Source organism: Pyrgilauda ruficollis, unplaced genomic scaffold, assembly GCF_017590135.1.
Source record: "Pyrgilauda ruficollis isolate IOZ18807 unplaced genomic scaffold, ASM1759013v1 scaffold55, whole genome shotgun sequence".
Classification (NCBI taxonomy): domain Eukaryota; kingdom Metazoa; phylum Chordata; class Aves; order Passeriformes; family Passeridae; genus Pyrgilauda; species Pyrgilauda ruficollis.
This window is the reverse complement of record NW_024527155.1, coordinates 9,148,481-9,171,994: the sequence shown is the minus strand read 5'-3', so window position 1 is coordinate 9,171,994 and position 23,514 is coordinate 9,148,481. Positions and strand designations below refer to the sequence as shown.

General features: G+C 42.2%; 1 protein-coding gene across 4 annotated transcripts in view; it reads left to right on the top strand.

Annotated features, from left to right (window-relative positions):
- The window catches only part of PAMR1 (peptidase domain containing associated with muscle regeneration 1), a 54,710-nt gene that overhangs the window by 14,835 nt on the left and 16,361 nt on the right, over positions 1 to 23,514 (top strand). For 3 of the 4 annotated variants that reach the window (XM_041481200.1, XM_041481199.1, XM_041481198.1), the window contains exons 4-6: positions 1,640 to 1,754; positions 6,127 to 6,344; positions 11,388 to 11,495. In XM_041481200.1, coding sequence (XP_041337134.1) covers positions 1,640 to 1,754; positions 6,127 to 6,344; positions 11,388 to 11,495 — 441 coding nt within the window. The remainder of the gene's footprint in view (positions 1 to 1,639; positions 1,755 to 6,126; positions 6,345 to 11,387; positions 11,496 to 23,514) is intronic. The other variant, XM_041481201.1, reaches the window with a different exon arrangement.

The window sequence follows — 23,514 nt, the reverse complement described above, 5'->3', positions numbered from 1 at the left end:
TTCATGTTTCCCCATAGACCAGATGCAGCAGGATTGATTTCCAGACACTATGATCAATGGGAACCACAGATGCTCGGTCCTTCACCAAATCAGGTCACTGTCACCCTTTCTCCCTCGGGAAGGAAGGGCCCGGAGGCAAGTGTTAAAACCCTCTGTTTCAGTAGGAAACATTCATCCTGGGTTACTGGCTAAAAGCTTAAGGTTTCTCTAGGGAAACAGACGGAAGCAGCAGAGCTTTCTGTCGGACTGAAGAGGTAAAAAGATGTGAGAGAATTGCTGTGGAGGTCTTTTGGGTCATTCAGCTTTTTGCTTATCCTCATCTGCGGTGTGTAGACTCTCCTGATTAGAGAGATGCTGTTAGACTGAATTGCAATTTTTGGCTTACAGCTATAGCCACATACTCCAGCAAAGCAACAGAAGGCTTACCAGGAGATGTAGCCATGTGCAAGACTCCACTCAGAAAGATGCAGTCAGGAAAGTAGGAACAAAAAATTAGCTCTTTCTGATACATAGTGATTTAACTGTGCATTTGGCTAGAACATGCATGTGCAGATCACAGTAAGCTCTGCAAAAATCACTAAACAACTTTGCATCTTCCACAGAGGAAAATATAATTAGCCATATTTTATGGCTGGGGAAAATGGAGAGGTTACTGAAGGTGAGAGAACTCTCTGGGCTAAAAATGTTCAGCATTCAGGATGAGGAATTAGGACAACTATCCCTGGACAGATGCCTAGGGACAGCTGCAGGATTGTCATGAAAAGATATTGCTCCCCTGGTGTGACCTTGTCTGCTGTTTGTTCAGCTCATTGTCCTCTGATGGTTTTCTTAGATTGGGCACAAATGACTGGAGTACTTAATTGTATCCTGTTGGTGCTGAAGTACATTCCATAGTATGGTGAAAAACTGCCAGAGGCAGAGTGGAACAAGACTAGAGGAAGGATAAGAATGAACCTGAAAGAAGAGATAAGGGCTATATATTCTATATGTGTCACACTGAGTCATCAGTGTCACGCTGATGATAGAGGAGCTGTGATGTTTATATATCTTCATTGGCATGGTGGCATTAACATGCAAGGATGATGTAGTGAATCCTGAGGACAAACTTGTCCTCTATGAATATATCAGCTCTTTTTCGTCCCAGTCTCCGTATGAAGGACTAGCAACCATGACATTGGGTGCAACAGATTTTTGGTCTCATTCTTTTGCTCACTTGAGCTAATTCAAGTGTTCATTGTAGTTTTGTCACTTTCCCACTTTCCTCAGCTTCAGTGGTTGCAAATATCAGCATGGGCTCCATCAAAACTGTTCTGAGCTAGAGCATCAGCCAGGTGTGTAGGTGGGCTAATTAACAGAGAGGCAAAAGCTGCAGGAAATGGTTCCATGAAGTTGCATTGCAAACCAGGGAGAAGCAATCAACTACAATTTTCCCGGGGGTACTCTTAGCCTAGACAATATTCCAATATAGTCATAACTCTTTACAACCATTGTGTGGCTGTCCCAGTATTTTATATACTGCCTTGTAAGAAAGAGTGTATGCCATCCTGTCATCTCCTTCTGGTGTTATTTCTACGTATATTTTCTTCAAATGTCTCTTGAAGGTCCTTCACACAATTTTTTTTCTTCTTTTTCTCCCCAGGGTGTGGGCAGGTTCTTCGGGCTTCCAGAGGTCAGATTTTGCTGGAGGGTTACCCACTGAATGCACGGTGTGAATGGACTATCCATGTTCAAGCTGGATTTAACATTGAGTTAAGGTGGGTCCTACTGACTTTTAGCCAGCACTGATTTCAGGTGGACATGGGGTTGTGTGGGTAACCAAGAGTCAAAGAGGGTCAGCAGCTGTGAACCCTGGGGCAGTGAAGGTATTGCAAGCACTTTGCATTTGGTACCACAGCTCTTTCCCCTGGTCTGGCTTGTGATGGACAGGCTCTGGACAGATCAGTGCTGTGCTTTAAATTCCCGCTAAGGACAGATGGATGCTGAAGAGAGTTTCTCAGGCATTGGGCACAATGTGTCTCTTTAGAGTTGTTTTCAAGACCTTGACAGCAAAGCACCCAGTATTTTCTGAACTAAGCTGTACCAGGCTGAACTAAGACATTCTTTGAAGAAAAGATGTAAGAAAGTTTTAATATAATGTCTCATGCAAGGAGAGAGTTGTCCATGAGTCCTACCTTGCATTTAGCCTTCATTTTCCCTCTCTTTTGGATTTTTTTTTTTTTTAAGTCTTTTCACCAACCCTGTTTTCTATCAGCCTCAGTTATTCCTCCCACCATTCCTACGTCTGGAGGATGTGGTTGGTTCTCCTGCAAGTCACAGAATCACAGAATTAACTAGGTTGGAAAAGACCTTTGAGAAGATCAAGTCCAACCTGTGACCTAACACTACCTTATCAGCTAAATCATGGCACTCAGTGCTACATCCAGTCTTTTTTTAAACACCTTCAGGGATGGTGACTCCACCATCTCCCTGAGCAGCTCATTGCAACGCCCCATCACTCCTTTAGTGTTTAATGTTTTCCTAATGTCTAGCCTAAACTTCCCCTCACACAGCCTGTGTCCTATTGTCCTGTCATCCCTCCTCTGAGGTGTGTATGCTTACCCCTAATGAGTCAAGCTCACAGTTCCTGCCTAGTGCAGGAGAGCCTCTTGCTGGTGTAATTAATAATGTTTCCAAATGTACACAGCAGGGTGCTCACACATGCAGCAGGAAGTATAGCAGGGGATGGTATTCGAAACACACTATCTAATAGAATAAAAAGAATAGCTTAGCCCTTCAATATTTCACCGACTTTGGAGCCCAGGCGAAAGAACTATGCTAGATACAGAAACAGTTAAAATACGTTTAAACAGTTTAAATATGTTTGAAGAGATGCTTAATGGGAGGAAGAACAACAGATCAGTTGAAAAGAAGAGCTTGTGGTTTTCCCACACTAATGCACTTTTTTCAGATCTGCAAATGCAAGCCTATTGTGTAATTATGACCTGTTATTGCCTAGATAGCATTGTGTAGCAGACACAGGAAGAATGCTGTGACGAAGAGTTTTCTGTTCACATGAAACAACTTTGCATCAGTGTCAGTCAGCATGGACTGTACCTGCCTTCTTTTTAAGATATATTGTTGGTGAGGTGTATGATTTGCACAGCACAAGCTTAGGGAGATTATATTTTTCTACATTTCTGAAAAGGGCTTTGTCAGTTGGGAGGCTTAAAAAGTGCTTCAAGCACTACAGGTGTCACCCTGTCTTTGCTGTAGTGGGGATGTGATGTGTGAGGGTGGACATGGATCCTGTGCATGCATATAATTATTGAATGCACCTATCTCTGGGTGAAGTGTTAACAGCCAACACTGTGCTGAATCAGCACAACTGCCAACAAAAGAACTTTTTTCATTTTCTCTGTGCACAAATCCTGTTTGCTGCCACCCTGGCTTGAAGGGCAGGGATGGGGACAGCATAATACAGAAGGCAAACAAAGTGGTTGTCTTTGCTTGCATAGGGCAGGAAGAGTAAAACTCCCAGGAGCACAGATAAATCTTCCCTTGCTTTAAGCTGTGCCATGCAGTCCTTCAGGGGTTGGCTCAGTAGAGCTATTTTGATAAATAGTGTCCATGTTGTGGTGGTAGTTTGTTTTCTCTGCTTTTTTTCCCAGCCTTGGGGCTTTTTTTTGGGTTGTGTTGTATGGGCTCCCTCATGACTCAGCCTGAGTCATGTCAAGGATGTCATATCACAGTGGAAGTAGCTCACAACTTTCAATTCTTTTCTTTAGTGCCTCAGGAGAGATGCAGTTTTAAAGATGTCCTTTGGCTAGAGGCTTTCCTCAGAGGGGTTGGCCAATATATGCCCACTGCAGCCACTGATGAAATCAAGGCAATAGTTCTCATTCCATTTTTTATCTGATGACCTGTGGCACAAAGTTAGCATGCTGAGTTTTATAATATCCAAGATAATTATTATATAATTATGTTTTCACTGGTGAGGAAACTGAGGTCTGTTGAATTGTGTGTACCTGAGGCTTAAACAGCAATAGACCTCATGGTCTGTAAAGGATCCTGTCAGCTGGGCCATAGCCAGGAGGTTTTTAAAAGCTTTGGCAGGTTTCCTGACCTGCCAATTCTGAGTCTTAATCACAGGATCCCATGTCATCAGTACAGTGTATCTGCTTCTTTGCCAAGTGAAATAAAATGCAACTCAGAACCCCTATGCCTTTCACATTTTCCACTCTGTTTTCATCATTTTTTAAAACAGAGAAAGCAAACAATTAAAACCAGTATTCTGTGTATGGTTCTTTCATTCTCTGTGCCTATGTCTTGACATTCTTTGTTCAGGGACACACATCAAGACACAATTTACCTTTACACCTATAAATAATACTGCTCCCAGTATATGGTGGGCATTCCAGAAATTTTCCTTTTGTACTTGCACACATCCTTAATTTTAATCAGAAATGTACCAGTTCAGAAAACCAGAAGGTATTTTTAGGATTGGGTCAGGATAAAGTGTAGCCTGATAAGTGTGACAAAGATGAATGGGTTAATTTTTATTCCTCTGTAACTTCCATAAGGGTAGATCCCTGGGGTATATTTCACCAGTGAAAGAATGTTTTGAAAATGTAGTGTATAACCTGATACGTATGAGGATGTCTCTGACAGACCTGACAGAACTAGAATTCAACTCATGCATTTTATGCAAAGCAAAGTTGAATTATTTCTCTCTAATGCATATTTAAAGCAGATGTTTTGTTTTTTCTTCTACCTTCCATCAGATGATTTAAAAAAATGAGGGACTCTGCTCCACTGGTGCAGCCTCCTACAACTGCTCAGTCATTTTTCTGTAGATAGTGTACTCCTGATGTTCAAAAACCAGCCATATGACCTGAACAAAGGTGACTCAGTGAAGAGGCCTCTTAAGTCAGCTCATGAGTTGTCAAGGGAAGGTGGAGGAACATGGAGGCCTCCTTAACATGGGTGCCTGAGTCTGAAGATAAGAATAGTATGAAACAGGCTCCAGAATTCTCTTCCCTTCAGACTGTGAAGTCCAGGAGCAGATCCAAAATTTGTCTCACCTCTTTGGTGTGAAAATGCAGTTTTTGCAAACCACTAGGCCCACACTGAAATAGGCAATGTGGGAGATAAAGCCTAATCCTAAATACACATCTGCAGTGTTAGGAGTCTTAAGGAAGATCGAGTACATAATGTGTTTCATTTATAAAATATCCTGCTGAACAGTTAGCAGCACAGCCTCTCCCATGCCCATTTCTTCTCATTTTCCTGCTGTACCAAGGCTGAGCCCAGCCCCCCCTGACCATTACACATTCTCCAGAGGCACTTGGTGTTTCTCCTTCTGTTTCTCGTTCATATTCTGGTGGGGTGCTTTGGCTCTGTGCCCACCTGAATTCCAATGGCAGCATATAGCATGGCTGTTAATGAACAAAAGCCTTGCACAGTGGCTGGATCGAAGCTAGGAAACGACAGACATTGTGGGAAAAGGCTTTAAGTATTTCCCTTCTGCACTAATTCCTGTGCCTTATTTCTGCTCTCAAAAGACGGGCAAGTGCCACACATTGGGGATTTACTACCATTTTGTTTCTAATGCAAAACGTGCTGTAGTATTTTGATTCCATTTCTGTGGCTGTTTCTGCTTCTGTTACATCCCCAAGCTTTCCTTGTATCCCTAATTGCTGACTTCTGAACATCATAATGTAAACAGCTTTTGAAGCTTGTTATTTTATACTGTAACTTTCAGTACTTGGAACTTTATTTAGGGCAAATAGAACATTTTCTAGCAAGCAACAACAGTAGAAATATGCCCCCTGCAGTGCCTGAGCCTGGATGAATGTTCTGACATTGTATTATGGTTAGGGAACCTAATGCACGTACGTGTATAGATTGTATGACTTCAATTTAGACTTCACTGTTCTGATACTTGAATGTTCTCATGGAGCAACTGTATAGAGTTGAGCCAGCTTCTAGGCATGATGATGAAAAAATTGAGATGAGTGAGGGGTCTTTGTGTGGTTAGGGACTTGTTGATTCACTGAGGGGGGTAGGCCCTAAATACCAAAATGCCCAAATAAATAGTATTCAGGGTACACAGGTAAGCAGTCTGACTGTTTGTCCTTGTTCCCCAAGATTTTCCATGCTGAGCCTGGAGTTTGATTATATGTGCCAGTATGACTATGTGGAGATTCGTGACGGGGACAATTTGGACAGTCAAATAATAAAGAAATTCTGTGGAAATGAGAGGCCACCTCCCATCCGAAGCACTGGGTCTTCACTCCATGTCCTCTTCCAGTCTGATGGATCCAAGAACTTTGATGGATTTCATGCTGTCTTTGAAGAAATTACAGGTAACCTAATCTAAAAGTGGAACATGCCACTCATTCTCATTAATTCAATTTCACTAATCTCTTTGCCTGTTTTGCTTCATTAAAAACTTTCATGCTGTGTTGCCAGCAGCAACTTACATAAAGTCAGTGTGGGGAAGATTCAAAAGCTGTCAGATGGCATGTGAATGTGAGGCTCTTCTAAAAAAGAGTGAATTCCTTCTACTTGTGTGAAGAACAAGCACATCAGCCAGCAGAGAAAAGCTGCTGTTTTGTGTGACTTTTCTGTTTGAATTTAAGAATTAAGAGCACAGAGGAAGTAGAGGAAGGGGCACGTGTAACTGCAGAGGCAGAACTGCTCATTGCTGTATGCAGGAGCAGACTCATTGTCTCAAGCAGCAAAAACCTGATGCAAAGTCTTATGGATAGTTCAGTGAAAATGCCCTGACAGAACTCTTGTGTTGGCTCATGTACCATTAGGAATTTTTAAAAAATCCAACCAACCAAGACCAAAACAAACAAAAAATCCCCAAGTGTGTACACAGAACAAATTATTTTCTTTAAGAAAAAAAATGAAGAGGCGTTTCCCATTTCTGTGATGATCTCAGTGTTATGAATGACAGAAGTGGGGCTCCAGAATTACTGGTTTCATTACTACTCAGTACTTCAGTTCCCTACCTTGCTTTCCATAGTTTCAAAATAGCACTGCAAGTGTTGCTGGCTTGTCATTTTGCCATTGGATTTGCAGCAGCCTCCACACTCATCCTGGATCTTCCTTGTTTAGCTATGTAAGGAATTTTGGTCAAATCTATCTACAGATAGATTTGGCACAGAAGGCTAATCAGAGTGTGCTGCTTTGCCATAGATGAACCCTGCAGGTTCTGTGACTCACCATAACTTGCCTTCTGTACACCCTGGTGACCCACATTTCATGAGGTCATCCAGAGTATATCTGGCTCAGGAAATTTAGTTAGTTTATATAACCCTTATATAAATACACAAACCTAGCTCTTAACAATGATCAGAGCTGTATCTAGAAATCTGAAATGTTCATACTTCTGGATGTAGCTCCTATGCCATTTCTCAGCCTGCCCTGTTCTTCAGATGTCACCTTTAGTACCTGTTAGCAGGAGTAGTTAGCTATTGATAGCTTGCCTGGGCTTACAGCAGGAGAAGTGATATAGAACAAATGAGTGTGGCGTGGGCTATGTTGCATAAGGGCTGCCTACACTCAGGGAACTAACATTTTCCATATGGTGCAAGCTGAATTGGTTCTGTTTTCTCTGCCCAGCAGGGAACACTCGGTATTTGAATATTGTTGAGCACTTTATTTCCGCCCCTTTTTGAGTGGTAATTATTCTGAGGCTGTGAGGCTGCAAGTGTGGTAATCCACACAGAGCACATTGTGAAGGGCTTCTCAGAGTTTGTGAGGAGCTCTATTTGTGCACTTTATTATGAGGCTGTTCTGGTCTAATGTGTAGTGCAGTGAAAGCCTTTTCAAACACTCCCAGTGTCTTTTTATGTGAAGCGCTAACCTGGCCAGCAGGACCATTTAAGGGAAGAATAGAGTGTGCATGGGGCAGCATAGAATTGAAAGTGGGGGCAGCACAGGATCGAAAGCTCTGGCAGCACATTGAAAACTGAAGCATTTGCCCTGAAATTTCCCTCTGTGCACAGCACTGTGGCAGAGCCAAGGTCCCCAGAACAGATTTCACGGGGCTTACTAAAGCAATTCCTTATGCTGCAGGTGAGAGCAGTAGCGACAGAGGTGCTCACAGGATGTGGACTAGGACATGAAGGTGATCTGGTGTCCCCCAGCATCTTAGTGGTGTAGTGGAAAGGACTGAAGAAGTATGTCAAAAGTGAATTCCTTGTTTTTCTGCCTCCCCTTCCTGTGAACTCTGTACTGCCTTAGAAGCCATAGTTTGCTGAAGCAGGGGCACTCACTGCACAGGGATCACTGGTTCAAATTCCAGAAAGGTCTTGATTGATACAAAATAAGCTGCAAAGCCTATATCTCCTTTAGGAAAGGTCACAGTGTGTATAGTTATTAAAGGATGAAACCACACAACCTGCTGTGCTGCCTAGTCTGGAAGCAGGTGCTAGGTCCCATCCCATGCCAAGTGTGAAATGGGAACCAGTAATTGGCATGAGTGACTAGAAGTCACTGAACAGAATTCAGATGAGAAGCATGGGAGGCCAGATGGGGAGCTATCAGAGTCTCTTAAGGATTAGACATATGCTGGATCCAGTTAGATGAAAGATAGTTACTGACTTTCAATAACGCTTTCCTTTCTGTACACCCAACCTAGTGGACATAACATAGTGGCTTTAAATGTTTATAGTGTCGTCCCTTGTTTGACTCGAGCCAGGAAATCAAGACTCCTTAAAACAGAAAAAATATTTAGTGGTTTTTATTGTCAGGCATTCTCACTTGACTTGCTTACTTTTCCAGAATCAGGACACAAACCTGGGACAAAGATAAAAGTTCACTAGCTTTAACCAGTGACTACAAAAATATCAGTCTGTAAAGAGTCTTCTACTTTTCCTTTGCTTTCTCAGGGATATTTTATATTAGTTGTATACAGTACAATTGCCACATATGTATTTTCTTTTAACAAACTAGTTACTGTCCTTATTCAGGCCTTAATCTTCAATGGGACATGGAAGATGTTCATTGCCTGGCCATATATAAATTTGCTCTTACATCACCACATGAAGCCTCCAGAGAAATTTATATGTGGCATCTATATATTTCTTACCTCATGCCATCTGGATAATAAGAAACTTCTCTGAGAGAAGCTGCTCTGAGGTCGGTCCATATGGTGGCAGTGACAGATCCTGGCACATGGGGGCTTTTCCTGAGTTAGGAGACACCTGAGCAGCTTGTGGGAGGTGCTGAGGAGATCTGCACAGTGCCAGAACAAGCACGCCTCTGTACCCTCAGGCCTTTCAGAGCAGCCCAGGGTGCAGCCAGGGTGTGCAGCAGTTCATGGCACCTTGAGTACAGGGAGAGCAAGGTCCTGCTGCAGCTGCAGAGCAGAGCCCAGGCAGGGGTCAGCACCCCCTGGGATGGAGAGCAGCCATGATGTCCCCTCGGCAGGAGCCATGTCCTCTGCACACACCAGAAAGGAGGTGATAACCCAGGCAGGGCAGCCACATAAACATGGAGCCATGCAGGTCTGGCTGCAGGGAGGGCCAGAGCCTGTCTCTTTTGACTCAGTCATCGCTGGCAACCTCTCTTCCCACACTCCTTGAGCTGAGGGATTGCAAGGCAAGGATTGGGGCAGCAAAGTCCTTCCCACTGTAAGAGATGATCAGTGTTGCTCCTGAGGCACCTCAACATACATGAGTCTATGGGACCTGATGACATACACCCCAGAGGCCTGAGGGAATTGGCTGATGTAGTTGCCAAGTCACTTTTTATGATATTTGAAAAGTCATGGCAGTTAGGTGAAGTCCCCGGTGACTGGAAAAGAGAGAAAAATGCACCCATTTTAAAAAAGGGATAGAAAGAAGGACCACAGAAACTACTGACCTGTCAGCCTCACCTCTGTGCCTGGGAAGTTCATGGAACAGGTTCTCCCAAAAGCTGTGCTAAGGCACATGGAGGACAAGGAGGTGATTCAGGACAGCCAGAACATCTTCACCAAGGGCAAGTCCTGCCTGACCAATCTAGGTGGTTTCTACTGTGGAGGGACTACAAGGGAAGGGCTACAGCTGTCATGTCTATGAACTTTTATAGGACCTTTGGGCATGGCCACAACATCCTTCTGGCTAAACTGGAGAGAGATGGATTTGATGGGTGAACTGTTTGGTGGATGAGCAATTGACTGGATGGTCAGATCTAGAGTGGTCATCAACAGCTCAATGATCAACAGCTCAGTGGACATCAGTGACAAGTGGAGTCCCTCGCAGGGCCTTATTGTCCTTTGGATTTTGTATGATAGCACACTAATGATTTAGTGATTGCAAAATAGTGCTCGTTCTAAATCAAGGACTTTTCAGTTTCTCTTGCTCTGCCAGTGAGGAGTTGTACAAGAAGCTGGGAGGGAGCATGGCCAGAACAACTGACCCAAACTGGCCAAAGGGATATGCCATACCACAGAATATGCTCAGCATATAAACTGGGGGGAGTTGGTTGGGGAGGGCCTGGGCTTCAGTCAGTGGTGTGGTGAACAACTGTGTTGTGGATAGTTTTTTTCTCTCCAGCATTATTTCTCTCTCTCTCTCTACCTTTCAATGTAATTCTTATTCCTATTATTATTATTATCATTATAATATTTTATTTTATTTCAATTATTAAACTGTTCATATCTCAACTGATGGGGTTTATTTTTTCTGTCTCAATTCTTCTCCCCACCAGAGGTGGTGGGATGGGTGAGTGGCTGCATGATACTTAACTGCCAGCTGGGGTTAAACCATAATAGTTCTATTGACTCATCTCCTCTTAGAGCAGGCACCAAAAAATGTGTGCGTCTTATTACACAATGGAATTTGCTGGTGTTTAATGCACAGTTACATAGTCTGGTATTAAGTTATGCTGGTGTATACAAGCTGTATACAGTTTGATGTGTATCACTGCTAGATTGTTACATGCAAGAGTTTCCTAGGGACAAAGCAACTCCCAAAATCTAAACCAACATGGTCCGAGACACAAAAAACCTGCAAAAACCATGGATCCCAGAACTTACCCCTAAATTCTGGGTTGAATGGCAGGGAAAATGTAGGTTGCTATTAGACTTCTTTAATTTAGTCTAAGTTCTAAACAATAATTGAACTTGATGTAAATTATTTTTTTCTCACCACTTGACTGTACGTAAAGGAAAATTGTAAAAGTAATGTATGCTGGGAAAGGAACTGCTTATCCTTATTAGATCCCTCCTCTAGTAAGTAAAGGCAGAAGACTTTTTGACATGCATCAGGCCCTTTACTGTGTCTTTATAACTTCTAACCATGTTAATATGAAATTTACCCCAAGACACAGCCACCATGAGGAAAAACAGGTAGGTTCCCCATCCTATTCTTGCTTTTGAGACCATGAGCATTCTTGCTCTTCTTTTACAGCTTGTTCTTCATCTCCATGTCTTCATGATGGGACGTGCATTCTGGACAAAAGCAGCACCTACAAGTGTGCCTGTCTGGCTGGCTATACAGGGAATCGCTGTGAAAACTGTGAGTACAGGCACTGTGTGCATGACCAGCCTCCAGGGCTGTCACTGATGCATTAATTATAAGGAATGTTGTTGGTGTGTAGGTTTGGTCAGTCATAGATTCAGAGAATGCGCTGAGTTTCTTGTGGCATTTTTTAAGACATGTTTCTTGCAGTTCATCAAGATTTCCACTCAGTAATTCTGGAGCTTTATGTCAATGTGTAAAAAGGTAAAACAGACTTGGAGCTGGGAAACTGCATGCAAGAAATCTTTGCAATGGATTAGCCTTATCAGACAGAAGTATCCCTGCCTGCTGCTTTCCACTATGTGCATCAGCTGTTCTCTACTGGAAACACATACCCCACCTGAGCCCTGTGCTTAATGCTCTAGACTGAGTTAGTCACAGGAAATTGATCTTTCCTCACAGTCCCCTGGAAAGTAGAATTCTGGCAGCATGAATGAAAGAGACTTGGGATCAAAACAAATGGAAAAGGGTAGATTCTGCTCATATCTGTACCTATAGTCATACACCTGGTTTTGTCCTGACAAGTGAATTGTAAAATTACTGGATGCAAATCAATTGTCTGTTCCAATTATTTACTTTTTCATGCATGAGAAAATCTTCCTCTGACAGGGCTCAAAAGAGCATGAGGGAGTATGAATTTTGCAATATATACCGTGATAAAAGCTGTATCATCTATGCCAGCTGAAAGGAGCATTCTGCAATACATAAAGTCACTGAGCTGATCCTGGAAGATTTCACTGATAGTGGTGAAATCCACTTGGGACCATATTTAGCCCAAGACAGAAAGCATGGCTTACTCTGTCCTGCTGTGGCATTCCTCTGGCCATAAGGCACACAATGCCTTGCTTCCTAGCAGAGTTTTCAGTTCTATGTCAAGGAACCAATATGCACCAAACTTGACTTCAAAATCTTTTCCCCATGTATGCCATTGTTAGGAGTGGATTTATCTCCTGGAATGTCTTTTATTTCATCAGGGGAGTTAAATCATAATGGCATGATACCTCCTTTGATGAATCATTTTGAAGTAAAAGACCTTTTAATTTCTACGCATCCAGTAGTAGCTCAGACATGAGGAGAGATTGTTTCCTCTTTTCCATAAACCTGAAAAAAATTTGTTTCTGAACAGATTGCACAGATTCCTGGGGTTTTTTTTTCTGTAGGGAAGAGGGTGCTAAAAAGTGGAAGTTCCTGACCTCAGGACTAAGAGTGTCTGGCTCTTCTGCTAACAGCCTCTTTCCTGTGACTAGTTGTTTAGCAGGTCATTTAGGGACTGGAAACTCCTGGGCTCTTTGCAACTGCTCAGCAAGATTAGTTCTGCTCCTTTAGAACGGAGTGAGAAAAAAAAAAGGAAAGATTCCTGTCTGATTCAGAACCAACCAAAATTTCAGATAATTACATTTCCAGCAAACCTCAGCGCTAGTTTTGGCAGGCTCTGCTGTAAATGCAGGGCAAAGAATGAAGCTCATATTCTTTTACTGACTTTCTTTTGTAATTCCAGTGTAGAAGCTTCACCCGTGCAACCTACAGAGCAAACAACAGGGGAGATAGTTGAAAAACAATAGGATGGGATTTCTGTCACTGTAAGCAATGAAAGGTGCAGGTACTAACAGGATGAAAGAGAGGCAACACTTAAACATATATACAGAAATATTTTTAACTTGATGAGAATCCTGTAGTTTGATTTGTGAAAGAACAACTTTGGTGGATAAGATTCTGTTACATTATGATGTTTGTGGCTATATGTTTGCCTTTGCTTATGCTAGGCATAATATTGTTTTCCAGCACCTATATTACTGCCTTCTATGTGAATAGCAAACCTCACAATTAGAAAGCATCATTGCAAATTTTTTTTTCTCTGGCTTCAAGTAATTTTTTTTTTCTTAAGATATTTCCTTCAGTTTTGCCAAAATGCATCCTAAGTATTTTCCAATGTATGGGGACAAAAGCCAGAAAATTAAAGTTTGATTTGGGTTTTTAAGAACAAAAGGAAGAACTGGGAAAAATATCTATGGCTGTAATTCTTTAAAAGCTAGTTGCAGTTTCCTGAACAGCCTTTTAGTTTAAATGTTAAAGAGAGATTTTTCAGAATCTTCCTCAGAATCTTTCTTTCTGTTAGGTCTTTCAGCAAAAGTGCTGTCTTTTGAGGTAGAGCCAAGGGAAATAAATTTATTTCTGCAGAAAACTGTCATGAAATAGTCACTTCTGAAGTATGGAATATGACTTTGGGCACTATAAGACTGACTTTTTTTTCAGTCTGGTTTTCTTGAAATCAGGTGCAATCCCATTAAAGTTAATGGATGAAAAATAGGTATAAGAGAGAAGAAAATTAGAGCCCCTTAATGTTAAGTGCATGTAGAAGCTTTGAGGTGGTGCAACAGAAGGTACCCAGGGAGATATGAGGGTTTTAAAGAAATCCAAGGGACATAGTTCAGATGAAGAGAGACTGTGGGATTATCTCAGGAATGAGTTAAGGCCAAATTAAACAAATTTAGCAATGAGTATTTCATGACAGAATCAGAAATGTTTTTCATCCCTTACCATCCCAATGCAGCTCTATCTTTTTGTCTGTTACCAAGTTTAATTTTAAAGATGTGGGAATCACTATTGGAATTATGGAAATCACCTTAATTAGATAAACCACAGGGAACCTATTGTTTCCTCCATTAAATTAAATTCCATCTATTTAGCAGGATGATCAGCACTGGTCAAGCTGTTTTTCTGGGGTCATATTTAACCCTAATTGCTCTGTTACTTACAATTTGCAATATTAATAAAATAATCCAAGGTACAGATTACTTACAACTAGCAGTCTCTTTTATTTTCTACTATAGCAGGAAGAAATTAGCATTTTGTTTGCAATTTGAAGGGATAAAATAGTGATTTAAAGGTTTCAACAGCATGGAGCAAAACGTGGGCATTTATCTTTCTGACAACTGCTAATATATTTCAGTCAGTCCCGTTTCAGTGCAAGAAATATTTTATATAACTATGTCTGATTTTGCTCCTGAAACTATTAATAAAAATGTATATGAAATTGTAAAACAAATTCTAACCTCCTGTCTTCTGATCAAACATAATAAAGACAAATCCTAAGGATAGCAAAAAATACCTTTTTAAAGATAAACATGCTTTGCTATCATGATACAGTAGGTAGAGAAAACTAACTCCTGTTTTAAATACTTGGGCTTCTTTCTGACCTTAAAGTGAATTTGCAGTATACCTACATAACCTCCCAGTGACCCCTTAGCCAAGCTGACATGATTGAGAGCAAACTCAGGCTTTTCTTTTTGACCTTTGTATATTCTAATGCTGTCAGAGGCATTAGGAACCCACAAAATCAGATAATCTTGTTCTCCCAGCATACAAACACACTGAGACAAACCAGCAACTTCATCAAAAGACGCAGGGGAAAAGTAAGAAGCTGACTAGTGCACAACCTGCCTGCTAAAAACCATCCACTCTAGTGTCAGAATGTCCATGACTCTATGCAGTGTGACAACTACTTGTTCAACTCAAACTAAGAAAGGTCTTTTTCAAAGTCTCCCTGTTGAGTTTGCCTGCTGAGGATGCAGCTGTAGAGGTACCCCATAGCAAATGCTCTTGCCCTCTGCTTGTCCTTCTTCTGGAACGGGCTGTTCTGACTCAAGAGTCCTCCCAGGGCTTGCTGGCCCCAAAGCAAGAGACCTTGACCTCATCCTGCCCAGAAATTTCCTGTTACCTTTATTTCAAACAAAGCCAGGCAAACTGGAGTTCCTACGCAAATAAGAAGAGCTTCACTGAATGGGGAATTCAGGGCTCAGATCTGATTTCCATTTTTATTCTGTTTCTTGCTCCTGTCTGCCAAGTAGGAGAGGTTTGTTCTGCATCCTAATGAAGAGTCTAATCCAACTGACAAAACTGTATAAACTAACTCCTTGCTGTAGCCTTTGATGTTGCTAGGGCTGGCCTTACTGTGTGCCAACAGGCCTCTGAATATAGCTTTCAGGCCTTTCCTCACAGCTGATATAATCCACTTCCATCCTTTTTGGCCCCATACATCTGTGACTTGGGCTGGTTTTTAGGGACGTGCTCATCCTATCAGAGCCTCCTTATATCTAAAACAGGGAGGAAGCATTAACATCCCACCAACCACACCTCACCCCCTGTTCTGCTGTGGGAAAAAGGAGCCCAGCTGTCAGTGCTAGGCATAATCTAGACAGAGTTTGAAACCAGCAGAGCTTAGGATGAGGCACTGGGGATAGGTTCTGGGCATTGAACCTAGTTTTCTTACCTAACCTTAGATATGTAATGTGGAGTTTTCTAATAGAATGCTTGGAGGGTTTGTTTTTTTTTTAAATTATGTCAGATTCTCAGTAACAGATTTCAAGGAGTGCCATAATCACTGTGTAAGTGTATAATTACATTATATCAGTGTATAATCACTTCACCATTTACAGCTCACATGTTTTACACCTTACCTACACTGCATGATTACAATGGAGAACTCCAGGTATAATTAAATAAAAACCCCTGAGCCCTTTCTTGCAACGTTGTACTGGAAATTAGTCCTATTCCAGCTAGGGAAAATGTTCCAAATAGAAATATGACTCTTAACTTCCCTGCTCCGAGGACTGCCATCGGTCTTTTTTGTTTGGTTGGTTGGTTGGTTTTTTGCTTGTTTGTTGGTTTTTGGTGGTTTTTTGCTTGTTTGTTTGTTTGTTTGTTTGTTGGGCTTTACTTGAATTTTACAGTGGAAAATGGCTTGTTACAGATTTTTTTAAAGGGACAGAGTTCTTCCTCGCTTGTGTCAAGGTCACATTTTTTGTGTGGCTATGTCAAAGAGCTGAGATTAATGCCACTCCTTCTCCACAACATTTCCATTGTCCTTCCTATTGGCGTATGTGTATGGGATGGGAAATAAAACCCTGCTCCTGATGTTGAAGGACATACATACCTGGAGCTGCTAAGGAGTAGAGGCTAGTGGCCTTTTTTCACTATTACAATCCAAGGGCTGCCTTGAGACCCACACAAAAACCTTTCACTCACTCTGGCAGTTCTTGGGTTTTGAAGATCCATTAGGGGCTACAGGCTGAAGCTTAACACAGCACCACTCTTTAGCCTGTCATGCAGCAGCTCTGTAGTGTGACCACGGAATGGTGGTCAGAGGTGGCTCTTTTCCAGAACTTTCCTGGAACTGACTCTGAGAGGCAACATAATATAGAGAGGTTTTTAATAAGTCACTTCAGAGTTCAGTTCTGGTGGCATAATGCCCTCTCTTGTTTCACTGAGCTGATCAGAAGAACATTGTATGCTGTGTAGATGTTTGCTAGGATGTTAGCAAACATACATCCTGCCTCACAACATACTCACTGCCCCAGGAAATCATGTGCTTACAAGGCAATCTGTATTGGTTAGTGCCTAGTGCAGGAATTTGAAGGGCTTGTGTTGAGATGGAGGTAGAGATTTCTGCTCCCAGTTTTCACTTCAGTATATTTTCTGGAGATTTCTCCGTTGGTTAGAAGGATGTTGGAAATGCTCACAGAGAAACTGCCAAACCGCCAAAAACTATGTGGTGCTTTAGGATAACATAACATCAGTTCTGGGTTGTCTTAATTCACTGAGCAATAAACTGAAGCTGTGCAGATTGTGTTACACAAACAGCCAAGATATGCCTCATAGGAGGACAGAAACACCTAAGAGAAAAATTATGTTAATGGATGAGGGTGGATATTGCTACAAACATCTGAAGCAGCCACTGAACAACAGCTGCTGTAAATCAACCTGCAAAAACCTGGTCCCTAGGACTGGCCTTTCCCTCAGACTGGCCCTTCAGTAAGAATGTTGGATTGAGTAAGTTGCACACTCCCTGGAAGGAAGGTGCTCATACCACTTACCAGTGTTTGATCTCATAATACTTTCATAGTGTCTTGAAACTCCAATGAGTAAGTGTCAGCAAGGCTGACAGAGACAGAACATCTGCTTTACTGACAACTCCTCTTGTCGCTTTATTATTTCCTCAGTGTCAATTAACCAGACAATTCTTGTAGTTTTTCAGAAAGTGAAACATATCTGGTAAAACCCCATGGTATTCTGCCCAGAGCATAGCCCCAGGCATAGCCAACATCTAAATAAACAAGAAATTGTCTTGTTGTAAATGTAATCTGCCCAAGGATAGGCCTGCCATAGGAAAAGAGGTGTATTTCTAAACTACATTAAATATATTCATGGCAATCTCTACTTGCCCACCCAAAACAATATTGAACTTTTTCCTCTGTCTGCTAAGACATCTTAGAGATTAAACCATCCATAGGATTCTCCCTAGTATGACCTGCCATATGGAAGGATGAATCAGTGTCAGGAGGACAGGTTGGATCAAGCTACATCTCAGGTTTTTTTGCCACACTGGATGGGACAAAGATACTTTTGCCTGTCATTTTTCCACTGAATCACTTAGGAGGCTGAGTCTTTCTGAAAAGCCTCCTCTAATGCATGGCATAAACCAGCTCTTCAGCACAGAATGACTGCCTGCAGCCCAAAAACCAGTCTGCATCACTGGCAACTTTCAAGCTCACCCCCACCTTTTGCAAAGGTCACAGAGCAGGGGGGCTGGAACACAGTTAAGTTGCTGATGGAGATGTTTTCTGTCTCCAAGCTGTGTGTGAGGAGATGTAACTTTTGGGGTTTTTGGAGTTAGAAGAACTGAGAGAAGGGCCCAGAGTAGATTAGAGATTTGGGATCTTTGCCTATATAAACCATTCATCACTGTTGGCCAGCTAGCCTCCCTCACCTACTTCACCACCCTCCTAATCCTCTTCCCTCTTACTGGAGCCCTAGAAAAACAAAATACTCAACTTCTAAAAATATTCTAATAGTTTAGAAAAAAATATTGGTTTTCTGAACGAATAAGTGAAGACTACACCTCTTAGAATTCCACAAATCACCTCAGAAAAAAAGGACATAAACCTCTATCTCAAACTCCCAAAGCTGGTATTTTACTATTCTCTCATTTCCACCCTTAAACCGCTTGAATAACCCTGTCAGATAACCCTTGCACAAGCTCCAAAACAACAAATAAAGTCAGTAACAGCCCCTACCAAAACTATCCTCACCCTGCAAGAATAAAACACAGCTACACCACTAAAATCTGATTGAACAGAAAGCATATCCCACTATCAACAGCAGACACCCCAAACCATCAGCATTCAGTAAACTCCCCCAAAAACTACCTCCAAGAACTAAAACAAGTCCCACACCATCACAACCAATCCCCCTAAGTCTCTGAAAAGGATCTGCCACTAAAGACAAAGAATAAACATAATCCACTGACATTCCAGACAAATAAACCATAAACAGCACCAAAGACATAGAGGAGACCCCCAAACTCAACAACCACCCACACCCTACAATAGATGCCAACACCAAACCTAGCTCTCCAGAATACAGTGTTGGGTTGTATGCAACTGCTAACCCTCCCAAAACAAAACACAGCCCTAAGAAAAGTACAAAATAGGTCATAATTGTTCCTGCTTGGCCTCTCTCCAGTGTCTATGGCCCGAAAACACGTCGTCGTAAGCTTCAATTGCAGGAACCCTCCCAAAATACAACTTTGCTTTTTCTTTCTTCCCCCTCCTACCCTTCTGTTCAGTCCTCTCTGAAGACTGCTGATACACTGTTTGTACTTCTGGGGTGCAAGCGTAGACTGCAGCTCTTGCAGTGCTTCAGGTGACCTTAAAACTACAGGGAAAGTTTGCTGAAATAATCAGCATTCTTCGATGCTTAGAGTTTTGTTCTTTCCCTCCCCCTCCCTCCAAGTTCATTAAAAGGCTTTTTTCTTCCTTGAGGATTATGCACTCAAACATCTCTGAGGCAACTACCTTACACACTTCCCTTCATGGGAATCATTGCATTGTCTTCCTCACTGTTTGCTGGTGATGCAAAACACTGCCAAGGCAGAATGGCCCCAGGAGGCAGGAATGATGACAAAATTGACCAGGCAGAATCCCACTTGTTCTTTCTTATGACTCCCACTTTCCACTTTGGTTTCTTCAAGAGCTCAGAAACTGCATTTCTCAGCCAATCAAATTGCCCTGCTACTTCCTTAGTACTCTTCTGCTTTTTGGTTCCCTTCATTTTCTTTTCCCTGTACTCTCATCTCAACGCTTGGTAATTTCCATCTCTTTTTCTAAAATGGGCAATGCCAGATTTTCCTTCCTGTATGAAATTCAGCTCAGATACCTGCAAAAGGCTGAATGAAATATTCTGTCAGCTATGCCAAAGTGAATCTATATCATTATATATTGTTCTCCTGTTTCAGTTAATGCACCTTCAGAAACATTTTTTCACCCACTGGGCTTGTCCCTGTTTATTTGGAAAGATGACATCTCCACAATGAAACACCTCAGGATTATTTACTCTCTCATTTTAATTTGATATAATAATGAGCATACCTGCTTCTTTCTTGCCCTATAATCTTCCACCTGAGCAGACAGTGCTCTCCCCTGCAGGATGATATTGTGATTTTTTCCAAGGGAGACATTAGACAATTATGATAAATATAAGTTCTTGATACTGATAGAGAAAATGAATATGGAGGATTGTTAGAATTTAATTCACTCCAGTATCCCATGCACAAACAGGTCCAGTTGTATAATTAAATAGGCCATCCAAGTACCGGAAAGGTTGTATCCAGAGACACAACCTTCTAAGGGCTAAGAACAATACTGATAAAGATCAAGTGGCTAATTGTAAGCAACAGTCTCCAAATTGCCTCCGGATGAATAAATCACAGTGAGTGATCCAAGCATATTTTCTCATGGATACGGTCTCATTCACAGAGGCAGGGAGTTAGAAAACATCAGGGGCGACTTCCAATTGGCTGGAAGGGAATGAAAAGATTTGGATTTCAGTAGGGGTTACGTCATAATTTTGTGTAATTATTCCTAGCTAGTGGAACTACTGCAAAAGCAAAGAGGCCCAGAGAGCAGGACTGGAATCCTACCCTCTTGTTCTTGGAGGTGGTTGATCAACTGCTCTTGTTATGATTTCCTTTGACATTTCCAAGATTAATGTGAGGACTGGCAAAATGCAACAATGAGAGGTGATTTGAACTTCCAGGACTCTTTCATGGGGAATAAATTAAGGCCAAAGATGTTTGTAATGAATAGCCTGTCCCAGCACTTCTGCATGAGCTGTGGCTGGAGCTGGGCATGGAGCTGGGAGGATGTGTCCTGGGACATCACAAGAGGTATGAAGGAGGTTAGAGTGTTTCCTCTCTTTTGAAACACAAGTGACTGAGAGCAGAGTTTATCAAAAATCCTCCCTTGCCAAAAACCTAAATGGAGGCTACTGTAATGCACATTCACGCTTTTGGGGAATAATTGTTACTCCTTCAGGACTTGTATTTGATACTGAAGGCCAAGTTTCTGAGGGATGAAGTGGCTCTTTTGGCTATTGCAATCACCATGACATGAGCACTTCTGTGGAGCTTAGACTTGGCTAAGTGCTTGTGGTAACACAGAGACTTGAGGTACCTCTGAGGGCCCTGCCTAGAGCCTCAGCCACTTATTGCTGAGTCTGTGGTGACAGGCATGACCAAGTAGAGCAGAGCTGTTCAGGAAACACTGTCATCCCTGTGAGCACCTTTTTATCATGTTAGTTTCCATGCCCTTTCCTGTACAGGATCTGCTGTGGTGTTTCCAATAATTTGCTCTATGCTATGAGAGTCTTGCTTTAAAAAAATTAGTTTTCAATCCAAACCTTAGCACTCTTGGCTTTCCTTGCTCACCCCCATCTAATTTCTGGTCCTAAAAGTTACAGCCACATTCTTTTTTCATCTAAAGTGCACAGCCTGTCAGCTCCAAAAAGTAAAAGTTTTGAGTGGAATCAAAGAAGACAAGCGAGCATTCTAGTCATCACCAGCCCCCTCAGACACAGCCCGTGTAAATACACACCACCCCCAGAAAGCATTTTCTTCAGAGTCCTGACCAAGACCACCTGTCCTCCAAAGCTGTTCAGCTCCCAGCAGTCTGTTCCTGCTGTGGGGAAGAATGAAGATTACATTGCAAAGCTGATGCCATCGAGCCTCTCTGGCTCCCATTCACATCCAGCTCTTGCCAGAATCTGGAGCAGAACAGCTGGGCTCCTTGATGTGGATTCTTAGTCATCAGTGCTCTCCAGTGTAGGAGAGGTGGGACATTCAGGGAAGTGGTGAAAGAATGTTAGTTTCTTTATGCTGGATCCTGCAGTGTTTGCTCCATTTATTCAGGAGATGTTGAGCTGAGAGTTGTTCTTGAGAACAGCATCAGAAGATGCCAGGTTCTTTCCTGAGTGTAAGTAAAATCACTGTGAGTTGAGCTCCTTGTAGAAACAAAGCCTGTGCTGAAACAATTGTTGGCTCAGAAAGAGTGTCAGCAGTGTCACAGAGAAGACATTCCCACCACAATTTACACAGTTTGCTCTGTGAGGCACTACAGCACCTCACAAACCCTATGTTGCTATTGGCAGACTTATGATATGTCCATGATCCCAGCATGCAGAGAAGCTTGAACATAGACAGGAGCCAGACAAGAACACTGGGACTCCTAAAGAATCAGTCTGGAGTCAGGGTTCCTGCCTCATACTGTGTGTGACCTGTGTGTGTACAAAAAGGTCTCTAATGAGCAGAGTGCACAGCCACGCTGCCTCAGGATGGCAGGATAGGCTGACACCTCCCAAAGCAGATTATTTTATCAAATCCATTGCCAGACTCATATGCTGGTTTGAAAGCCCTGTGCACTGCTTATGAGAAGCAGTAGAAAAGGAGGTCTGAGCACTCAGAGCCATGACCTCCAGGAATCCCTCACCTCATTCCCTCTTGGAGGATACAGCCACTCTAAAAATATTTTGACAGCCAATATCCTTATGCTTTTGGCTAAAGTTAGTCTCTGTGGGCTTCTGTGTTAAGCATTAACCATCTCTGGCTGCTATGCCAAGCTGCAAAAGGAGAACCATCTGAGTCCTCCCCTATGGCAGTTCTTCTCTGCCGGCAAACCTCGTGAGAACCTGGGCTGTCCTCACCTTGTGGATGCATACTGGGGAGAGAAGGGATAAGCATAGGAATAAATGGTATCAGAGATTTGGACTGACATCAGAGACATGGGCCAACAGAGCTCATAGGCCAATATTAGGAAACAGGCTCTGTTTAGAGTGAAGACTACAGATTGTGTAAGTCTGAATTCAGAAGAGCTCTTCACACATGGGGCTTTGCAAAGGGAATACAATACAATACCCAGCACTGCTGAGCTGCTCATGGCTGGGTCCCTCCTTAACTCACATGCTTTATGTTCAGACACTCTGAACTATCTGCTCCCATATGGCTCCACCACCTTTGGACAAAACCCTGCTGCTGAGAATAGTATGTTGATTACTAAATGGTATAATAATTACTGATGATTCCTGCACAAAGTCAGGTCAGTTTAAATGTAAATGTAGTAAGAATGTCAGGAGATGACAGGACTGTTCCTAGCTCTGCCAATCACTCACTGCCTTCAGGTTCATCACTTGATAACTCCATGCTGTATCTTCCCCAGTAGTAAAATTCTAATATACTAATGTTATAAAATTTTTTGGAAAAACAGATATTACTATTATGTAATGATACTCAGGTAATCAGGCTTGCCCTCTAAACAAAACTTAAACCAAGGAAAAGAATGTGATCAAATCAGACTTACAGTCAAAATGGCAAACATGATGGGATTTACCACTATTGACTTTAGCAGGCTTGGCTGTAGGCAGCCTTTGCAAATACCAGTGAGCTGTATGAAGTGCATGTAGGTGGAGCTGGCTGAGAGTTTTCTGTTAGAATGGTTTCATAACAGTAAATTTCAAAGAAATTTGTATTATCTGCTGGATTTTTCCTTTAGTTTTTGTTTTCTTAATCACAGAGAGGAAAAAAAAAGTCACTTCCATACTCTGCATGTTGTGCTCCCTCCAGCAACAGGATCTTGGAGCCATGTTTCTCAGGCATCTAGTTCCTCTAGCTCCAGAGCACTTGTTGGCC